The following is an 18,607-nucleotide window of genomic DNA, read 5'->3' as shown; positions in this document are numbered from 1 at the left end:
GCCCGGGGGGCAGCGAGGGAGGGAAGAAAAGGTACAAGCTTCCAGCTGGAAAATAATTAAGACAAGGGGAGGTGACATACAGCAGAGGGAACTGGTCAAATACACTGCAACAACTCTTGTATGGTGACAGAGGGTGGCTAGATTTATAGTGGCAATGATGCCACAGTGTAGAGAAATGCTGGGTCAGTATATATGCTGTACACCTGGAACTGATATACTCTTTTGCGTCAACTACACGTCAATAAAATTAAAATAAGGTAGAGGTTAGCAAATAATGGCCCCCAGCCCAGCGCAGCTGTTTTTGTAAATAAAGTTTTATTGGAACGCTCACACTCATTCATTTACATATTGTCTAGGGCGGTTTGTCTGACAACTGCCAAGCTGAGTAGTAGTGACAGGGACCATCTGGCCTCCAGAAAAGCTTAAACTATTTACTACCTGGCCCTTTACAGTAACATAAGGTGTAGGACACAGAATAACTATTTGCCTCAAGTCACAGAATTAGTGACACGGCTGAGACCCAGATCTGCCGCCTGCTGACTCCCGGACAGAGACTCTGTCAACACACCTTTTGCTACTGACTCCCTTTTCCCTGGTTCCCATTCACTTACTGATCAAATTACGAGCTCTGAGGCGGAGAGCCAGTCCCTGCAGATTTCTTGTAGTGCCATCAAGGATGAGCCTTTCAGGCCTTCCCCCATCACAGCACCTGCTGGACTCTTCAGCCTGGACCCTGCTGCCCCCAAAGCCTTGCTGCCCTCCTTCCGGCTTCTCTGTTGCTCTCAGAGGTGACATCTTTGTCCTGACCCCTCCAGCTGCCCTTCAGGCCTCGACCCTCACCGCCCAAGGCACAGAGCTCACCGACCAGCTTTGGCAACTACTCCCTTCTTCCAGCTTTTCTTGACTACTGTTTAAAATTCAGGCTCTTCTTTCACATCTGAGCAGCCACACTGGAGCCCCCCTGTTTAATCTGCACTCGCCTCTAACCCCTCCTCCTCAGACAAGTAGTGTCCCTTGTTAAGACATCATAGAGCTCTCACTCAAAAATCTTTACGTACCTAAAAGGTGAAGTCTGGACTCCTTAATGGGGCTTTCCTAGTTCTCCCCTAAACAAATCTTCCTGTGCCAGTTAAACTGCATTGCTCTGCCTTTCTCGATATCCTTCCTCAAGAGCCAGCTTACACTTTCTGTTCCTCCTCTGATAATTAAGTAGAAGAGGTGTACAGAGAAAAGGGGAGGGGTACACATGACAGTTCTTTTCTCACCTGTTCTAACTGGTGATTAGAACTTACTAATTCACCAGAGGACTTACCACCCACGTAAGATTTCTGTCAATATGCTCAGTATTGCAAAACTTACATACAGCAAAAAGTAAAACTATAGTAGGACTCCTGGGTGGCTCAGTCGTTAAGCGGCTGCCTTCGGCTCAGGTCATGGTCCCAGGGTCCTGGGATCGAGCCCCGCATCGGGCTCCCTGCTCCGCGGGAAGCCTGCTTCTCCCTCTCCCACTCCCCCTGCTTGTGTTCCCTCTCTCGCTGTGTCTCTCTCTGTCAAATAAATAAATAAGATCTTTAAAAAAAAAAAAAAAAGTAAAACTATACTATATAGGAATCTGAGCCAAAACACAGTTTCATCAATGCTTTCCTAAGGCACCGATCATTGAAATCCTAAAACTTTTTATATAAAATATATAAAATATCAATATTTGGAAAATGAAGAAAAATGATATCACAAGTTTATGATAACCTATTAAGAGCAACAATGTAGCAAAAAATAGCAACTCAGAGCGCCTGGCTGGCTCAGTCAGTAGAGCGTGTGACTCAGTCTCAGGGTCGAGAGTTCAAGCCCCACCTTGGGTGTGGAGCCTACTTAAAAATATACGTATTATTGCACATATACATATATATATATATATATAAACTCAGAAACCTGGATTCTGGATTCAAATTCTTCTTAGTGACTGTATAACTTCACTAAATTCCTCAAACGTAAACTACTGTGATTGTCATTATTGGAGGTAGCGCTGAGATAAACATAGTCCTGAGCCCTAAATTAAACGACTGAGTCACGGTTCTCAGGGGGAAATACGGGGTCAGGTTTCCATCCTTGTTTCATGCGTGTCTCTGTCCGGAGACCTCTTATTCTGTATGTACTGCTTCATTAACACCGTAACTGACGCCTGAACAGAGCTGGCTTCTCGTGCGTTTCCTTCGTAAGGCACATCGCAGCCTTCCTGCCCAAAGGCACTCTAGACAGACAGCACTGCGACATGGCGCTGGGGGGCCACTTAACACGGCGCATCCACAACACAAAGTACCAGAAGGACCGCGTGCGGGAGCCGGACTGATGCGGCCTCGGCCACGAGGGTGTGCGTGGACTACTCTCTTGGGGTTCCTAATAAATTTGAGCGAGGAGGTGGCTCTGCAAATCCAGAATGGGCAGGTCACAAGGATTAGTGTGCCCACTGCTGGGGGTCACTGGGAGGACCTGCAGTGACACGTGTCCAGCGCTCGCCACAGTATCTGGCACGCGGCGGGAGCCAGCATTTATCCCCCAAACTGAGACAGTCGCTCGCTGTAAAAACATCTCTAAGGACTGCAGTACTCCACCGACTGTACCGCGGCAAGCGCTCCCAAGAGGACACTAGAATCAATGAGCATCAGCCACCGAGTTTCCACAGTGAGAAGTTTATACTGTACTCCGTCTATAGGCTCGAACGTAAGCCACAGTTTTCTCTTACGGAACATCCGTTTACCATCTTGGGAAGCGAAGAGCCCACGCAAGGCGCTCCCTGGACCCGCTCCCTGTGTGCGTGCCCCGCATCTACCCTGCGCCCTGGGTCCCTCCTCCCCTCAGTCTCTGCGATGAGCAGAAGTGACCAGACTCCGTCTTCCCTCAGAGCACCTCCCACTAGACGTTCGGGCAGAAACTCTGGTTTATCTGACTACCCACGAGTCTAAGACCAAGAAGAGCTCGCTCAGTGTGTGAGGAACATGCAGGCAAAATGATCTGTTAATCCATGTACAGACAGGAAAACAACAAAGTCTACAAAATTCTCGTGGCTGTCCCTAGTGTGGATCTTGATTCATTCTTAAATAATAGGTGAAAGTCCTCTGAGCTTCAGTCTTTGGCTTTTAATCTTAAAACTGGGGTTCATTAGCCCCTGTATTACACCTTAACCCCAAACCCAGACTTCCCAGCAGGTATTTACCCCTCACGACTCCCATGGCGGGGTCACCAGCGAGGGGACATGCAGCCGCAGGGCACAGCCTCAGAGCGGAAGGGTCACTCCCAGTCTGACTCTCACATTGAAGCCCACACCGTCCAACGCACGTGTGATGTGGAGTGCTGATTTTTAAGAATGTTCTAAGTCATGCTACCTCAAGCTCCAGTAAAAACCAGTGAAAGTAAAACTTATAAATTAGGACGTGAAACTCTTGGGAGTAACAGTTTTAATCTGGCATTTATGGGTGAACATTCTACACAGCAGTACGCCAGGGCCTGGGAGAGGCAGACACCGAGCCTGGGTCACTTCTGTCTGCACATCCCTCACTGTGCCGAGGGACAGGCCGCGGGCCTCCACACGTGCCTGGCTAAGTACTGGGAGGCCCACAGGCCAAGTGAGCACCAGAACCCGCAAACCCTCCTGCACGAGCTCATCTGGGTCTGGGGGTCTCTGGAGCTGTGCTGTCCACGCAGGACCCTAGCTAGCATGGCCGAGGAACCGCATTTCCAACGATGCAACATCAGTTTAAAAACAGATACTCAGCTCAGCTATTTTAAGTATGTGTGGAACAACTTGGGATAAAACCTTTTTTTTAACTGCACATTTTATAAAATGTAAATATTTATCAAGTATTTGTGATGAAAAGCTAACATTCAAATTGAGACATGCTGGTAAATGTAAACTACACACCAGATTTCAAAGACTTCATATGGGAAAAAAATACCTCATTCACAACTTTTTTTTAAAGATTCAGGTATTTATTTGAGAGAGTGAGCACGCACGAGTTGGAGGAGGGGTAGAGGGAGAGACAGACATCCTCAAGCGGACTCCAAGCTGAGCCGGGAGCCCGACTCCGGGCTGGATCCCGGGACCCTGAGTTCCTGACCTGAGCTGAAATCAAGAGCCAGGGAGCCTGGGTGGCTCAGTCGTTAAGCGTCTGCCTTCGGCTCAGGTCATGATCCCAGGGTCCTGGGATCGAGTCCTGCATCAGGCTCCCTGCTCAGCGGGAAGCCTGCTTCTCCCTCTCCCACTCCCCCTGTGTTCCTGCTCTCACTGTCTCTCTCTGTCCAAAAAAAAAAAAAAAAAAAATCTTTGAAATCAAGAGCCAGATGCTTAACCGACTGGGCCACCGAGGTGCCCCACACAAATTTTTATATTGGTTACATCCTGATAGAATTAATATTTTCGATACACTGAATTTAGAAAATTGCATTGAAATTAATTTCACCTTAAAAAAAAACTTTTTTAACATGGCTACTAGAAAATTTTTGCATTTTTTTTTTCTGTTAGGCAGCCCCAAAGTAAAAGAATCCTCAAACTTTCTTTTAGGATGAGTGAACTAAATCTAGGGGGGAGGACTGAGTGTTTTACCTGCCGTCTTTTCTCTTTTCTAACTCTGCCTCTTCTTCCCTTCCCTCAAATAATCCTCATTTACTTACATTTGACAAAACCAGTTTTGCTGACTAAATTAGATTTAGCTCCTGAGTGTCCAATGAGACTAACCCTACAAAGAAGCATCTGCTTGCCCCATCATGAATCTATATCTAGAAATGTCTCCGATCTTCTAAGGCTGGAGAACTCCTATTCATACTTCCAGATCCAGTGAAAATGAACCCTGTTCTGGGATTCCTTCACTGCCTTCCCTTCATTTAAGCCCCTCAGCACCTCACACAGCGCAGCACTCAGCACAGGTGGTGGAGTTCCTGGAAAATCCTGCGCCTGGACCATGCATCTCACAGGTACTGACGGATGCCCACCAGCTGGGTGCCTGGCGTCTTCCTGCTGTTAGGGACACAGCAGGGGACATAAAGTCCTTTCTCTGTGCAGTTGTCCATCTAGAGTCTAAGTGACTCTTCAGAAGGGAGGTAAGTGTTCTCTAAACACCTATCAAGCGACTAAAATGCAGGAAGTCTGCACCACGAGTGCAGAGCCGGCTGTCTTGCCATGCAGAATCACCCATTCCCGCCCCCTGCCAAACTGCACTTCACCAGCTGAATTCACATGGACAGCATGTCCATCCCAGACTGCTAACAAATTTTCTCAGAGCCGGAAAGAGCGCTCAGACAAGCCTGACTCAAGTTGGATCACCACCTACTAGCCGTATGGCTCTTCCAGGTCACCGTCCTGCTTTGAGACCGGTTTCCCCACCTGGCAAATGGTGGCACCAACCCACGTCAAGGGCTTATCACACAACGGATGATAAAGGTTAGCGTTGGCTTATCCTTATCTCAATTCTACAGTTCAAAAACAAAACCGAAGCTCCACTAGGTCTAGCGGCTCGAGTGGCAGAGGTAAGACTAACTCTTGGTGCATCAGAATCTGAAACGCCAGGCTGTATTTTCACGGGAAAGCAATAATTCTGACTACAGTGCATCCGATGATGTGGTAAACAGGACTGGTAAGGAAGTTCTCAGAAGTCTTCATTCAGGCTCGTAAACACATGAAAAGTGATTTAATATTATCCATGAGAAGAATATAAATCAAAACCATATTAAGATCCCACTTTTCACCCATCAGCTCTAAGCATTATATCACACTGGCAAGCCTGCTGTGAAAGAGGTCTCATCCGCTGCCTCAGAACTGCAATGTGCAATACGACCTCTCTGGGGGGCGGCGGGGGGGCGGGGGGTTAGACCTATCAAAATTACAAAAGTGTAAGCCCTTGCATTCAGCAGCTCCACTCCCAGAAATGATCCTCAGACCTGTGAAATGACTCGATGCATGCTGTAACAGAAACGGACTAGAAATAACCTTCTAAAGGTCAACAGTGGACTGCTTCTAAAAAGTCAATTATCGGGGCGCCTGGGTGGCTCAGTCGGTTAAGCGACTGCCCTCGGCTCAGGTCATGATCCTGGAGTCCCGGGATCGAGTCCCGCATCAGGCTCCCTGCTCAGCAGGGAGTCTGCTTCTCCCTCTGACCCTTCCCCCTCTCATGTGCTCTCTCTCTCATTCTCGCTCTCTCAAATAAATAAAATCTTTAAAAAAAAAATAAAAAGTCAATTATCCATACAAGCGAATACTACAGACCCCAGCGAAACACGCAGAAGCAAGTTCTTCACGTATCAGGAAGAGTGCTAATTGGGAAGAGCAAGCTGGTAGAGCCTACATTCTATACTAAAAGCTCACCTCTTCCCAACACGGCCATCCCCCAAGGAGAATGCTAGGCCTCACAGCATGGATCTTCTGAACATACCTACAACTATCTAGTTTACTTTCTTCCCAAACACCACCACAGCAAACTTCAAACCATCATAAAGAAGGACTTTTGTGTCATTGAAACTAAGGTTTGCCACCCCTTGGTTCTTCCTTCTTAAAAGCAGGTTAAAAAACACCTGGAATGTTCTCTGATTTGGGGGTGGGGTGAAGGGGCTACCTACAGAATATGTGTAAGCCTCTTAAAATTGTTTTAAAAGATTTTATTTATTTATGAGAGACAGAGAGAGAGAGCGCGCGCACACAAGCAGGGCTGAGGGGCAAAGGAAGAAGCAGACTGACGCGGACTCCATCCCAGGACCCGCATATCAAGACCTTAACCCACTGAGCCACCCAGGCGCCCACCCTCTTAAAATTTTTAAACAGGAAAACGCTGCAAAAATTCCCTGAGGTTTTTAAAGGCATTAATACTAATTTAGGGGCGCCTGGCTGGCTCAGTCAGTAGAGCGTGTGACTCTTGATCTCAGGGTTGTGAGTTCAAGCCCCACGTTGGGTGTAGAGATGACTAAAGGCATTCATTTAAAGCTACCTAAAGCCCTCTGCGGTCCAGCTCAAAGCAACGGAGAAGCTGTGTCAGCTACCTTTAGTGGAGCATCTCTGACCTTCCCTCTCTGCTACTGCATAAAATTTTGACAAGCAGAGGTTTAAAAAAAAAAAGGCTCAGCAACCTCAATATCCATCAGAAGTGGTCCAATGAAATTCTGACATTTAATATTATGCAGCCTTAAAAATGAAATTCTTTTCAGCCACAGTACTGAAACGAGAAGTGTTTGATATACGTATTATGGAGGGAACAATTCAAGATGCAGAGAGATTTATAGTAGGAAAGCAAATATATGATTTTAAACATACGCTTATGTATATGCATAAATATTGCTCATGAAAAGCTATACAAAAAAAGTGATAGTACTTCTATGGGAGAATGGGAAGAAGTTAGGAGCTAACATTTGACATCCAGGAGTCTTTCACTATGTGCATAGCAGGGTTTTTTTTTTTTTTTTTTAAATAAACATGAGACTTGGGGCACCTGGGGGGCTCAGTCAGTGAAGTGTCTGCCTTCAGCTCAGGCCATGATCCCAGAGTCCTGGGATCAAGTTCCCCATCAAGTTCCCCATCGGGATCCCTGCTCAGCGGAGAGCCTGTTTCTCCCTCTCCTCCCGACTCGTGCTCTCGCTCTCAAATAAATAAAAATAAATAAAATCTTTAAAATAAATAAACATGAAACTCACCAAAACTTGTCTCTCCTTGTTAAATGACTGCAGCGAATAAATCGCTTTATAAACCTTACTGCTAGATTTTAATACAAAATAGTGTGTATTCATGACAATACAGGCCAACAGCCTAAGAGCAGCTCAGAGATTGTTTTCTACTGTTAAAACTGTTTTAGTAACAGTTCGGTGTCACCCACATCCAAGTACCAATTTTGAATGCCTCACATCTCAAACTTATTAAAACTTAACATTAAGCTATTTTTTTCTTTTTAAATAAAACACGGATTATAGCCATGTGACCGGATTTCCAAGGAAGTAGAACACCAGACAGGAATGCCAACAGAACAGCGTCCTAGAGCAAGGCAGGGCGCTCTCTGCCCTCAAGAGTGACGCCCGAGCAGCGGGCTGACTTTGAGGGGTGGGGGGGCCCAAAGGCTGGAGATAAAGCAGAGCGCACAGCCTCCTCCTGCTAATGAGACGCTGGCCTCAACAGATCCACCAACTCCTCCTGCCTGTTAATTCCTACTTTTTTTAATGTTAAAATAAAATTTCATAGGCAGAAGTTTTAGAATGGACTTGTCATGAATTTTAAAATTTAATTCTAAGGAGAACTGGCTTTGGGATAAAGAGGAATCCTCCTGAAGGGATTAAGTGAATGTGGAGTATGACTAACCTATCCCAATTCAACATGGCTCTGATTTCCACAGCAAAGTGTTTCCACACATTAAACCACACGCACCCTTAATAAAGTAACACAAGCAGCACAGTCACATCTCACTCCCAGAAAACAGAGAACAAAACCCAAATGGCGTTGAGTGTGGCCATGACTTCAAAGATGCTACACAAAAGACACAATCCATGAAAAAAAAAATTGACAATCTGGACTACATTAAAATCAAAAACTTCTAAAGCACAATAAAATTTAAAAAAAAATGAAAACTTCTGCTCTGTGAAAGACACTGGCAGGAGAAGAAGGCAGACCACGGACTAGGAGAAAATATTTGAAAAAGACATCTCTGATAAAGGACTGTTACCCAAAATACACAATGAACTCTCCAAAACCAACAAGAAAACAAGCAACCCGGTTAAAAGATGGGCCGAAACGTGGACAGCTCAGTGAAGAACGGGCACAGGAGAAGGTGCTCCACATTGTGGTCCTCACGGTAACGCAAACTGAAAACAACCAGACACCACTTCACGCCCATCAGAGGCCACCACCCAGAGCGCTGACCACGCCAAGTGCTGGCGAGGCCATGGTGCCCCGGGGACTCCTACTCCCTGTTGGCGGGAGGCGGAATGGTGCGGCCACTGTGCAGAGTGGCGGTGTCTCCCAAAACTCAACAACCTCTTACCCTCCCGTACAGCAGTCACGCTCTTGAGCGTTTCACTGAGTTAAAATTTAATGTCCAGGCAAACGCCTGCATAAAGGTATTTAGAACAAGCAGCTTCGTTCCTAACTGCCAAAACCTGGAAGCCACCAAGACGCCCTTCCACAGGTGATGGACACACGGTACAACCAGACAATGAAATGTTATTTAGGGCTAAAAAAAAAAAAAAAAAAAAAAAAAAAAAAGAGCTCTCAAGCCTCAAAGAGACAGAGGAACCGTAAACACATTGCTAAACGAGAGAGACACCAGTCTGAGAAGGCTCCATCCTGCAGGATTCTAACTCTTAGGACTCCTGGAAAAGACAGACCCAGGGGCACAAGGGAGGGATGAGTAAGTAGAACAAGGAGGTCTGTGGGTCTGTAGGGTAGTGAAACTATTCTGGTACTCTAACGGTGGATGGATTTCACATTACATTCGTCAAAATCTATCCAACGTACCACCCCGAGTGAGCACCAGTGCGTACGAACCCTGGGAAAACGGAGGTTCATGGATTACAACAGATGGGAGGCTGACAGTGAGCGAGGGCCGGGCATGTGTGGGGACAGGGGGTATGGGGGAACGCTTTGTCTTTTCCACTCAATTTTGCTGGGTACCTAAAGAATAAAGTCTATTAAAATAGAAGAAAAAAACCCACTGTGAGCTAAGATGACAATTCTGTAAGAAGAAAGAAAATGGGTCTTAGGATTCATTATAAGTGGACGCAGAACACAGCAAGGATCAATTTAAATTTTTAAGAGTTCATCCAGAAACAACAGTATTTTTAATCTTTGACCAGTAAGAATTGTACTAAATAATTCTGTTGCCACATACAAACAACATAAAAATTCTCACCATTACATTTAAGAGAGTTGCTGTTTAGAGCAATCATAAAGTTTTGAGATTCAAAAAGTTACAAGCAGGATGAGCACTATCAAAAAGTAAATTCTGAAAGGCCAGCTCAGATAGGAACCAAATTTCAACAATTCATCAGATGCATTTAAGTCCGATAAGAAATAGCTGCCGGGATGAACTCCTTCAGTCTGGAAGCTAAGTTATGTTCCCCCCACTGGGGAAAAAGGCTCGTCAACTATTCACAAGGTCTCAGAAGGAAAAAGACACTGATCATCATTGACTTCGGTAAGAGCCTTAACAGCAGCAGGAGTTTCCAAACATTTAACGAAGGAAGAAAGGAAGGAAGGAGAGGGAGGGAGAGGGGGGGGGGGGGGGGGAGGGAGGGAGAGAGAGAGAGAGAGAGAGAGAGAGAAAGAAAAAGAAATTAATTTTATAATCACGTCCTTTAAAAAAAAAAAGCTGAATTTCTGACCTCAATTTCATAATGGGAGAAAAAGAACACTTGCATTGGAAAGGGGGAGGGGCACACATATGTAACGCATCCAGACTCCACCTGGGATCCTTTTTAATTAAAAAATTCTAAGCATTCCAAGCATATCTCCCAGCTTGTAAGGCCAGTGTCTGTCCATTTTCTGCACGAAGGACACCTGCCTTCTTCCTCCAGACAAAGGTTTAAGGAAAAGAAATACTTATCCCGACAAGTTTGTGGTGTCCGAGCGCTTTCTCGCGTCCGCGGGCAGGCCCTGAGGTCCCCAGCCGCCCGGGACTGGCGCGCGGGGCGGACTTGCCAAGGTCCCGGGCGGCCGTCACCCGGCAGCCGGGTCCACCGAGGCAGGAGGACCAGCGGGCCAGCAGCGGAGGTGCTCCCGGCTGCGCGCCCCGGGCGCTGCCCTGGGCTCCCGAGCCTGCGCGTGGGGGGCGGCGAGGACGTGGGGCTCAGCGCCTACTAACTTGGGGAGTCCGCACGGACGGCAGCGGCGCGGCCCCAGGACAAGCCCCTGGTCCTAACGGGCGCCGCGGCCCGGGCCTCACCTGCGCAGCCCTACCTGGGAGCCCCCATTCCGGCGCGCCGCCCCGCCCGCGCACCCCCCAGCCGCGCGCCTCTACCTCCGCACAGCCCCGGGCCTGGCGCGCGCACCCCTCCCCGCTCCCCCCTCGCCCGCACCTCCCCCTACCTGCGCGGCAGCGGCGGCGGCGGCCGGCGGCGGCCCCCCTGGCAGGCCGTCCTCCTCCTCGGGGGGCTCGTCCAAGAGCACCCGGCTCCGGCTCAGCTTCCACATGCTCCAGGGCGGCTCCGGGGTCGGTGCGTCGACGCGCGCCCCTTCTCTGCCGGCCCGCAGCGCGCCGACGCTGGGCCTGCGGCTCCTGCGGGACCGGGACGCGGCGAGTGGGGCAGGGCGGGGCTGAGCGGCGGCGGCGGCGGCGGGGCCCGGCCCACCCCGGCCGGACCGGACCCACCCCGGGCGGGCCGAGCCCCCGCCTCCGCCCCGCCCGGGCCTCCCCGCGCCCAGCCAGGCCCACCGTACCCGCCCCCACCCCCGACCAGGTCCCAGACCCCAAGCCCAAGCAGGCCCGCCCCCCACCACCACCACCACCGCACCCCGGCCTCCACTCCTCCTCACGGCCCCCCAACCCAAGGTCGCCGCCCCCCAACCCAGCCGAGCACCCCGCCCGGCGGGCCAGGCCCCGGCCCGGACCAGGCCCCCAGGACCACGCTCCCACTCCTCCCCGCGACGGCCCCGCCCCCCTCACCGCCCCCTCCGCCAGACCCCGCCCCTCACGGCCTCGGGCTGCCCCCCGATCCGGCCGCCCGCACCCCGGGTTCCCCTTCTCGTGGCTGCCGCTCACCCCCCGCCCTGGGCCGACTCCCCCCCCCCGGGCTGACATCCTCGCTTCAGGGGCCCCCCCCACCGCTCACCACCCTCTTTCCTCGCGACAACCCCCCTCGGCCCTCCCCCAACCCGGGACCCCTTCACCCCGGCCCCCCTCACCCCAGACCACTCCTCACCCTCGGCCACCCCCCCTCCCGGGCTGACCGTCCCCTCCCCCAAGCGGACCCCCTCACCCCGGGACTCCCCACCCCTCACCGCTCCCCTCATCTCGGCCCCCCCACACCTGGCACCTCCCACCCCGGTCCGACCCTGTCACCCCGAGGTGACCCCCTTACCCGGGACCCCCCCCATTCCGGGCCGCCCCGAGCCCCGAGCCCGCCCCCTCATCCTGGGCCCCGCCTCACCCCGGGACCACCCCCCCCACCCCGGCCAGCCCCTCACCCCGGCCGTGGGGCGCGGCCAGGTCCGCCGGGCGGTGGCGCGGGGGCGGGGCCCGGGCGGCCGGGCTGCGGTCACCATGGCAACAGCCGCCGGACGCGGGGCGGGCACAGTGCGCATGCCCACTGCCCTCTGCCCGCCGGGCTTCCGCCCCCAGAAGGAAAGGCGGCGCGCGCGGGACGATGACCCCTGCGGGAGGACTCGGCTCCGGGCGGCGGCGGCCCTCCAACGAGCCTGGGGTCGCAGGTGTCCCGGGGCGCGGCGGCGCCCAGCATGCGGCTTTCCCGCAGACGAACCCGGGCGCTCGGGTGACCGGCCTGCCCTGCCCCCCTCCTCCCCGCTCCCGGGCTCCGGCAGGTGTGCGCGGCCGCAGGTGTGCGCGGCGGCGCTGGGGCTGTGGCCTCGGCTGTGCCCAGACGCAGGCCGGGACAGGACAGGGGCAGCTTTAGGGGGCTCCCTGGTGTATCGGGTCCAGGAAGAGGCAGCAGGGTGGCCCGACCGGGCCGGGACCCGCACAGGCCCCGTGCAGCGCTCTGGGCCGCCGCTGACCCGCTTCAGCACCCGCCCCTGGCACTCAAGAAGCCCGGCCAGGCAGTGCTGAGGTTCTGGGGCAGAGTGGGGAAAGGATTCTCAGGCTCTCTGGACCACTGGCAGACAAGATGTGTGGGTGCAGGTTACAGGCTTTCACAAGAAGGGACTTTCACAGGTGGTCTTTACTGAGCTAAGATAGGTTACCGTCACTGTCGGCGGGGCGGCGGCAGGACCGGCCTGTACCCCAAGCTGGACAGTCAGAGGACCCATCTCGACGCACAGGATCTCTCGCCCCTCTTACACATTCCAAAGTACAAAGGGACATGCGTTTCCTGTCTCTCAAAACAGACGAATAAACTACAGAAAGATACTCAACTGGGTTGTGATCGGGGAAGTGCAAATTAAGGTATCTACCTAGCAGTGGATGCTGAGTGAAATTAGTCAGAGAAAGACAAATACCGTATGATCTCACTCACCTGTGGAGTTTAAGAAAAAACAAAGAAAAAAAAAGACAACCCCAGAAAGGGACTATTAACTCCGCGGAAAAACCAGATGGTCTCCAGAGGGGAGGTGGGTGGGGGATGGGTGAAGTAGGGGACGCTTGTGAGGAGCAGTGAGTAAGGCATAGAATTGTTGAGTCACTATATTGTATACCTGAAACTAACATAATACTATGCTAACTCTACTGGAATTAAAGTTTCAAATTCAGTAAGAAAGATAACCTACCTATCAAAGTGGGTATAACAAACATTGATAAAGACACATCTAGTGTTGGGAACAGGGTAGGGAAGCCCTCATAGGCTCCTGGCAGCAGTGTAAATGGTATGAACTTTTAGAAGGCAAATTTGATCTATTTGTTAATAGCTGTCAAAAGTCTAATGTGCATACCCTCCTACCCAGCAATTTGTATAGAGAAACTTTACACTATATACTTCAATGGTGCTTATATTTTCACACCAAATATATATTCATGTATTACTTGAGTAATTTAAAAACGTATTTTATAAAAGGAATCCAGAGTTGTCGGCTTCTGTAAACACTTTCTTAAGCTTTGTAACTTTACTACTCTAAAAGTAATAATAATAATCAAGGGTACCTTTGGGGTTTTTCCAGGAGTGATTAGCAGCAGAACGTTTAAAATGAAAAGTAGGGCGCCTGGGTGGCTTAGTCGGTTGACCGACGGCCTTCGGCTCAGGTCATGATCCTGGAGTCCCGGGATCGAGTCCCGCATCGGGCTCCCTGCTTGGCGGGGAGTCTGCTTCTCCCTCGGACCCTCCCCCCCTCATGTGCTCTCTCAAATAAATAAATAAAATCTTTAAAAAAAATGAAAAGCAGGTCTGAGTCTGTCTTCAGGAAGGGTCTGCAGTAGCACAAAGAACAGATCCACCGGAGACGGGCATACGGCCCTACAGGGTTAGTGGCGAAGGTCTGGAAGGGACCAAGCTGCTAAGCGGATAAAGCCAAATTTTAAATAGCAGCCAGCTACCTGGGAAGCAAGACCATGTGGCGACAAACCCACAAATCCTCCCCTTACGTGCTCAGTGGGTCACAAAGATCAGCGGATAAACAGTCACACACATAGCTACCCCACCCACTCCCGAATATCTCTGGATTCACCAAGCACAAATATTACAGAATCACGTGAAACCACAGAACACTTACTAAAGAATCACCGGTAGGAATTAAATTTAAGAACTCCTTCTTCCTGGAAATGTATAAGAATGTTAAAAATGTGTATATACGCACACCTTTTCAAACCAGGTCAAACAAATTTGGCCCTCGGGCTGGAAAGTCTTAAGAAACCCCAGTGCATGGACAATGTGCCTGTCTGTACTCCAGGTCCCACAGGCGACTTTCACAATAAACACGGTCCAAGCACAAACACTGATAAAAGTCAAACACCATGAAGCAGAGGTTACAAAACAAAGCCAGGATCCAAACACAGCCCTTTCAAGGACACTCCGAACAAAACGTGGAAAGCCAACTCAGAACACTTCAACAAATAACACAGATCCTTTCCTTCATGGGAGAGGGGCTGGGGCCGGTGCTCAGACCGCCGGCTTCCTCTCAGTTTGCTGCATCCACGTTCCTGTGCTTTTAAAAATCTTCATTGCGAGTTCAACTGTGACCCCCTGCAAATCCAGGAAGGAGAAGGCCAGACTTCTAAATCAAAAGGCTAATTCCCAGAATATTTTAAACAGCATTCCTGTTACTTCTGGGAGAGCCAGTTAGGGTGTCTAGGGTGGCAGGAGGTGGAATGCCAGGAACCCCGAGCAAGCAGCAGGGGGAGAGCGAAGCAGGTGGTCGTCCTCTGTGCGGGGCATTCCTGAAGGCAATCCGGAACCCTCCCAATTCCTGGGGGGGCGCTCTGCACGTGTTCTGGCAAGCTTACCTGTGGGTTGTTTATTCACTCATTTATGATTTTTATAAAATTAAGTGGTGCTATTAAACTTCACAAGTAGTGCACTTCACACAATCCGGGGTCACAAAAAGACAACCTTACACACGAGAGTTCATTTCTGTATCCAGCAAGACGTGATTGAAAACCCTTTCCGGGTACTGAGCCCTCCTTTGGAGGGAGCTGCTTTAGCCGGAATTTCCCTGATTGGCTAAGAGAGCCCCTGAAAATTCACTAGCGGAGAAACTCTTTTTACTTATTAAAAGTCAAGTCTCCCATCCCGGTCTGAAGGCTCAATTTAGTGAGATTTTATTCTAGCAAAAATAATTTTAAGTGAGAGTATGCTCTGGGGTACCACATAGAACTAACTAACTTCCTTCCTTCCTTCCTTCCTTTCTTCTTAAGACTTTATTTATTTAAGAGAGAGAGCGCGTGAGCGCACAAGCAGGGACAGAGGGAGAAGCAGGCTTCCCGCTGAGCAGGGAGCCTGCTGCGGGGCTCGATCCCAGGACCCTAAGATCATGACCTCAGTCGAAGGCAGACGCTTAATGACTGAGCCACCCAGGTGCCCCCACATAGAACTTAATAGTAACCAAAACTATTTGGAAACTGAAGGAACAGCCTCAGGAGAGAGTGAGGTCCTCGGCCGGCCCGGAGGTGGTAAAGCAGGGGCAGCCCTGAGGACTGCCACTCTTCTCGACTTGGAAATTGTGTTTTCCAGTGACGTGGGCCGTGTTTCCAGTCTCGGACTCCGTCCTCAAATGCCTGGGAGCCCCAGAGGCAGGTGTGTGCACAGGCCTGAGCTCCCGGATCCTTCCCTGTGGGCACAGAATAAACTGACGCTCTCTACCCGTCACAACTTGTCTGCAGCTTCTCAAATACCCTCCCGTACATCCGTTCCCAGCATCGTGCTGGGAACAAAACGTGTGCCAAACAAATATTCTCTGATTGGTCCACTAATTCTCTCTGCTTAATAGTGTTGTTGGAAATAAAACTGGAAACTGCAGCTAATATTTATTGAGTGCTTACTGTATTCCAGGCACTCACTAGTATTTTATATACATGATCTCATTTAATGGAAGGAACACAGAATTTGAAGCACATTGACCTGGATTACAAATTTGGGCTCTACTTACAAAAAACAAAACCTGAAAGTTTGCACCAAAGCCTCGTGCTGGTCACATTTGGGGAGTATGCTGGGGGACAGAGCGAGGTGTATGTATTTACAGAAGTTGTTACAATATATTTGTGCCCCTCATATGTTAGGTATCTACTATGAATTATGTATGCAAGATGTTCAAAAGGATTTGCTGTTTTGAATTTTTAAGAAATCTACTCTGTAAAATATAAACGATTTGCACATGGGCAATTTACAACAAACTTAAATGATTGATTTATTCTAGTTTATTTCTTATTTTTCATGTAAAAAACCCTACAATGACCTCAGTAACTATACCCAAATATATACATAATGATGACAACTATATAAAAACTCACATTCCTGCAATTAAATATAATGTACACCATAAATATTACAAAGAGTCACATATGTATTTAAGTGAAATTGGTTTTCTGTTTTGGTACTGTTCTATGTTTTTCAGATTAAAAAATCCCTTGGCAAATATAAATAACTTTGCCCTTTGCCTTACTAAGCCTGTGACTCTGCGCCCCTTGAGCGTTTGGAGCTATTGCTCCCCCTGGGACAGGAATAGGAATGCCTCACAGGTGATGAGCGGAGGCGCTAAGATGAGACAGGGAGGCCTGCCTGCAACAGAAAGACAGGATATGCATTTGCTGTGAGCCTTTGGGAGAGTCACTAACCCTCTCTGAGCCTTGGAGTTTGGTCTCTAACCTGAGCGTGATTCCTCTACCTCTCGCTGGTAAAGCTCCCAGGAGCACTGCTTCTGGGTCTCAGAGGCAGATGGGCAAACGCACCTGCTTTTACTGACCTGAGTCTGACTCATTGCTCAAGGAACCAACAAACCCTGTGTGAGGCAACAGAACTCTATCCTTGACCAAACGCCAGCGAGTCTCCTCCAGGGTCTCAGCCTTCACCTCCTGACCTTTAGTGTCAGCCCATGGGGCCTGTGTTGCCCAATCTCAGGGAGACACCCCCCCCTCGGCCACGGCCTTTGTTAGAGTGGTGCTCAACCCCACATCCTGAACGTCAGCAGGATGGCCACAGGGACATTGAGCCCCCTCTCTGCCCCCGACGGTCACCCCCGCCTCAGTTAGGGCCCCTCCTCTGTCACCAGACCCAAGGCCGGCGCGTCTTCACTGCCACTCCCCACCAGCAGGTGTGGGCACTGCAATAACACGGATGACGCCAGCGAGAGCCGGAGGTGCCCTTGGCCTCCCCGCCAGCTTCACTTCCAAAGCTCTTTTGTGCCTGGTGCCTCCTCCGAATCACTGCCCATGTCTGAGTTATTCCTTTTTAAATTACAATCATTTAAAAGGGTTACTCTCTATTTAGTTATATTTATATGTCTTTAAAATATGGAAACTGAAACTCAGAAACACTTTTAAGGAGCGGTTATCACGGACGAGATAGCCAGGTAAGCCGAGCAGCCCCCCTGGGAATGCAGGCTTCACCAGCCGCGGGCTCTGTGCCTCGGTGTCCTCCCGCCTGAGCGAGGCTGGAGAGATGCGAGGTGTTACCTCCTGGGGGCGCTGGGGGGGGCCTTGACGTAGTGCCTGGTGCACAGTCAGTGCTGAGCCCCTAGGACCAGCGTCCGAGGACCTGCGGACAGTCACCCTGAACGTCCACAGCCGCACCCAGGTCAGAACAACCAGGAGATGGATCAGATGGGGGGTGGGCTGTGGGGAGCATGCATCCCCCTTCTGCAGACCCTGCCGTCTGGGCCGCTCCCGTGGGAAGGAGCAAGTCCTGCTTCTGCACCAAGTCTCCTTCCATCTCTGGGCCAGCCCCTGTCAGGCCGCGGAAGCAGAAAGGCTGCAGGGGGAGCTGCGAGGTGGGGGGATCCGCTGGGGGGCAGGGACGGTCCTGCCGCTTCCCCTGACCTGTCAGGACCAGGGTGGTGAAACCTGCTCTAGAACCTGCACACAGTCCTTAACCGAGCGGAGGGTAAGGTGGCCTGAGGGGAAGGAGTCTCGGGAAGCTGTAGGGGAGCAAGGGCTCCCCCCCACCTCAAGGCCTCCCGGGTTCCAGAGCTGGCCCCCGAAATGGGCAGGGTCACAGGAGGAAAGGGCGTGAGTTCCTGGACTTGGAAGCCTGCACGCTCAGGTGTCCCGTGGCAGAGTGGTGTGGGGCCTCGGCCGCTTCACCTGGGAGGGGTGCAGGCCTTCCAGGGAGAGTCATGATGTAGGAGACGCGGGGCCCTGGGAAGAGCCCTGGGGAGATGTGGCCGTTGGTGACAAAGTTTGGGGTGGGTTGACATCCAGTCTCCCGGCCTGTGACAAGAGTCCATCATCCTGGCCGGCCAGACTCCACGGAGGGGGATGGGTGACCCGGGTCCCTTTGGAGGGTCTGTCTTCAGGCAGATGAGGGGCATTCAGAGAAAGTCTCTCCAGGCACTTGC

At 50.8% G+C, this 18,607-nt stretch overlaps 1 protein-coding gene across 1 annotated transcript in view; it reads right to left on the bottom strand.

Annotated features, from left to right (window-relative positions):
• The window catches only part of LOC113924639 (testis development related protein), a 46,656-nt gene extending 35,088 nt beyond the window's left edge, over positions 1 to 11,568 (bottom strand). The window contains exons 1-2 of the mRNA XM_027598688.2: positions 11,470 to 11,568; positions 11,045 to 11,234 (exon numbers count right to left, since the gene is read on the bottom strand). Coding sequence (XP_027454489.1) covers positions 11,045 to 11,149 — 105 coding nt within the window. The 5' untranslated portion in view covers positions 11,150 to 11,234; positions 11,470 to 11,568. The remainder of the gene's footprint in view (positions 1 to 11,044; positions 11,235 to 11,469) is intronic.
• Positions 11,569 to 18,607: the final 7,039 nt, after the last annotated feature.

Source organism: Zalophus californianus, chromosome 2 (assembly GCF_009762305.2).
Source record: "Zalophus californianus isolate mZalCal1 chromosome 2, mZalCal1.pri.v2, whole genome shotgun sequence".
Classification (NCBI taxonomy): domain Eukaryota; kingdom Metazoa; phylum Chordata; class Mammalia; order Carnivora; family Otariidae; genus Zalophus; species Zalophus californianus.
The sequence above is the reverse complement of the archived record's forward strand: the minus strand, read 5'-3'. Positions and strand labels throughout refer to the sequence as shown.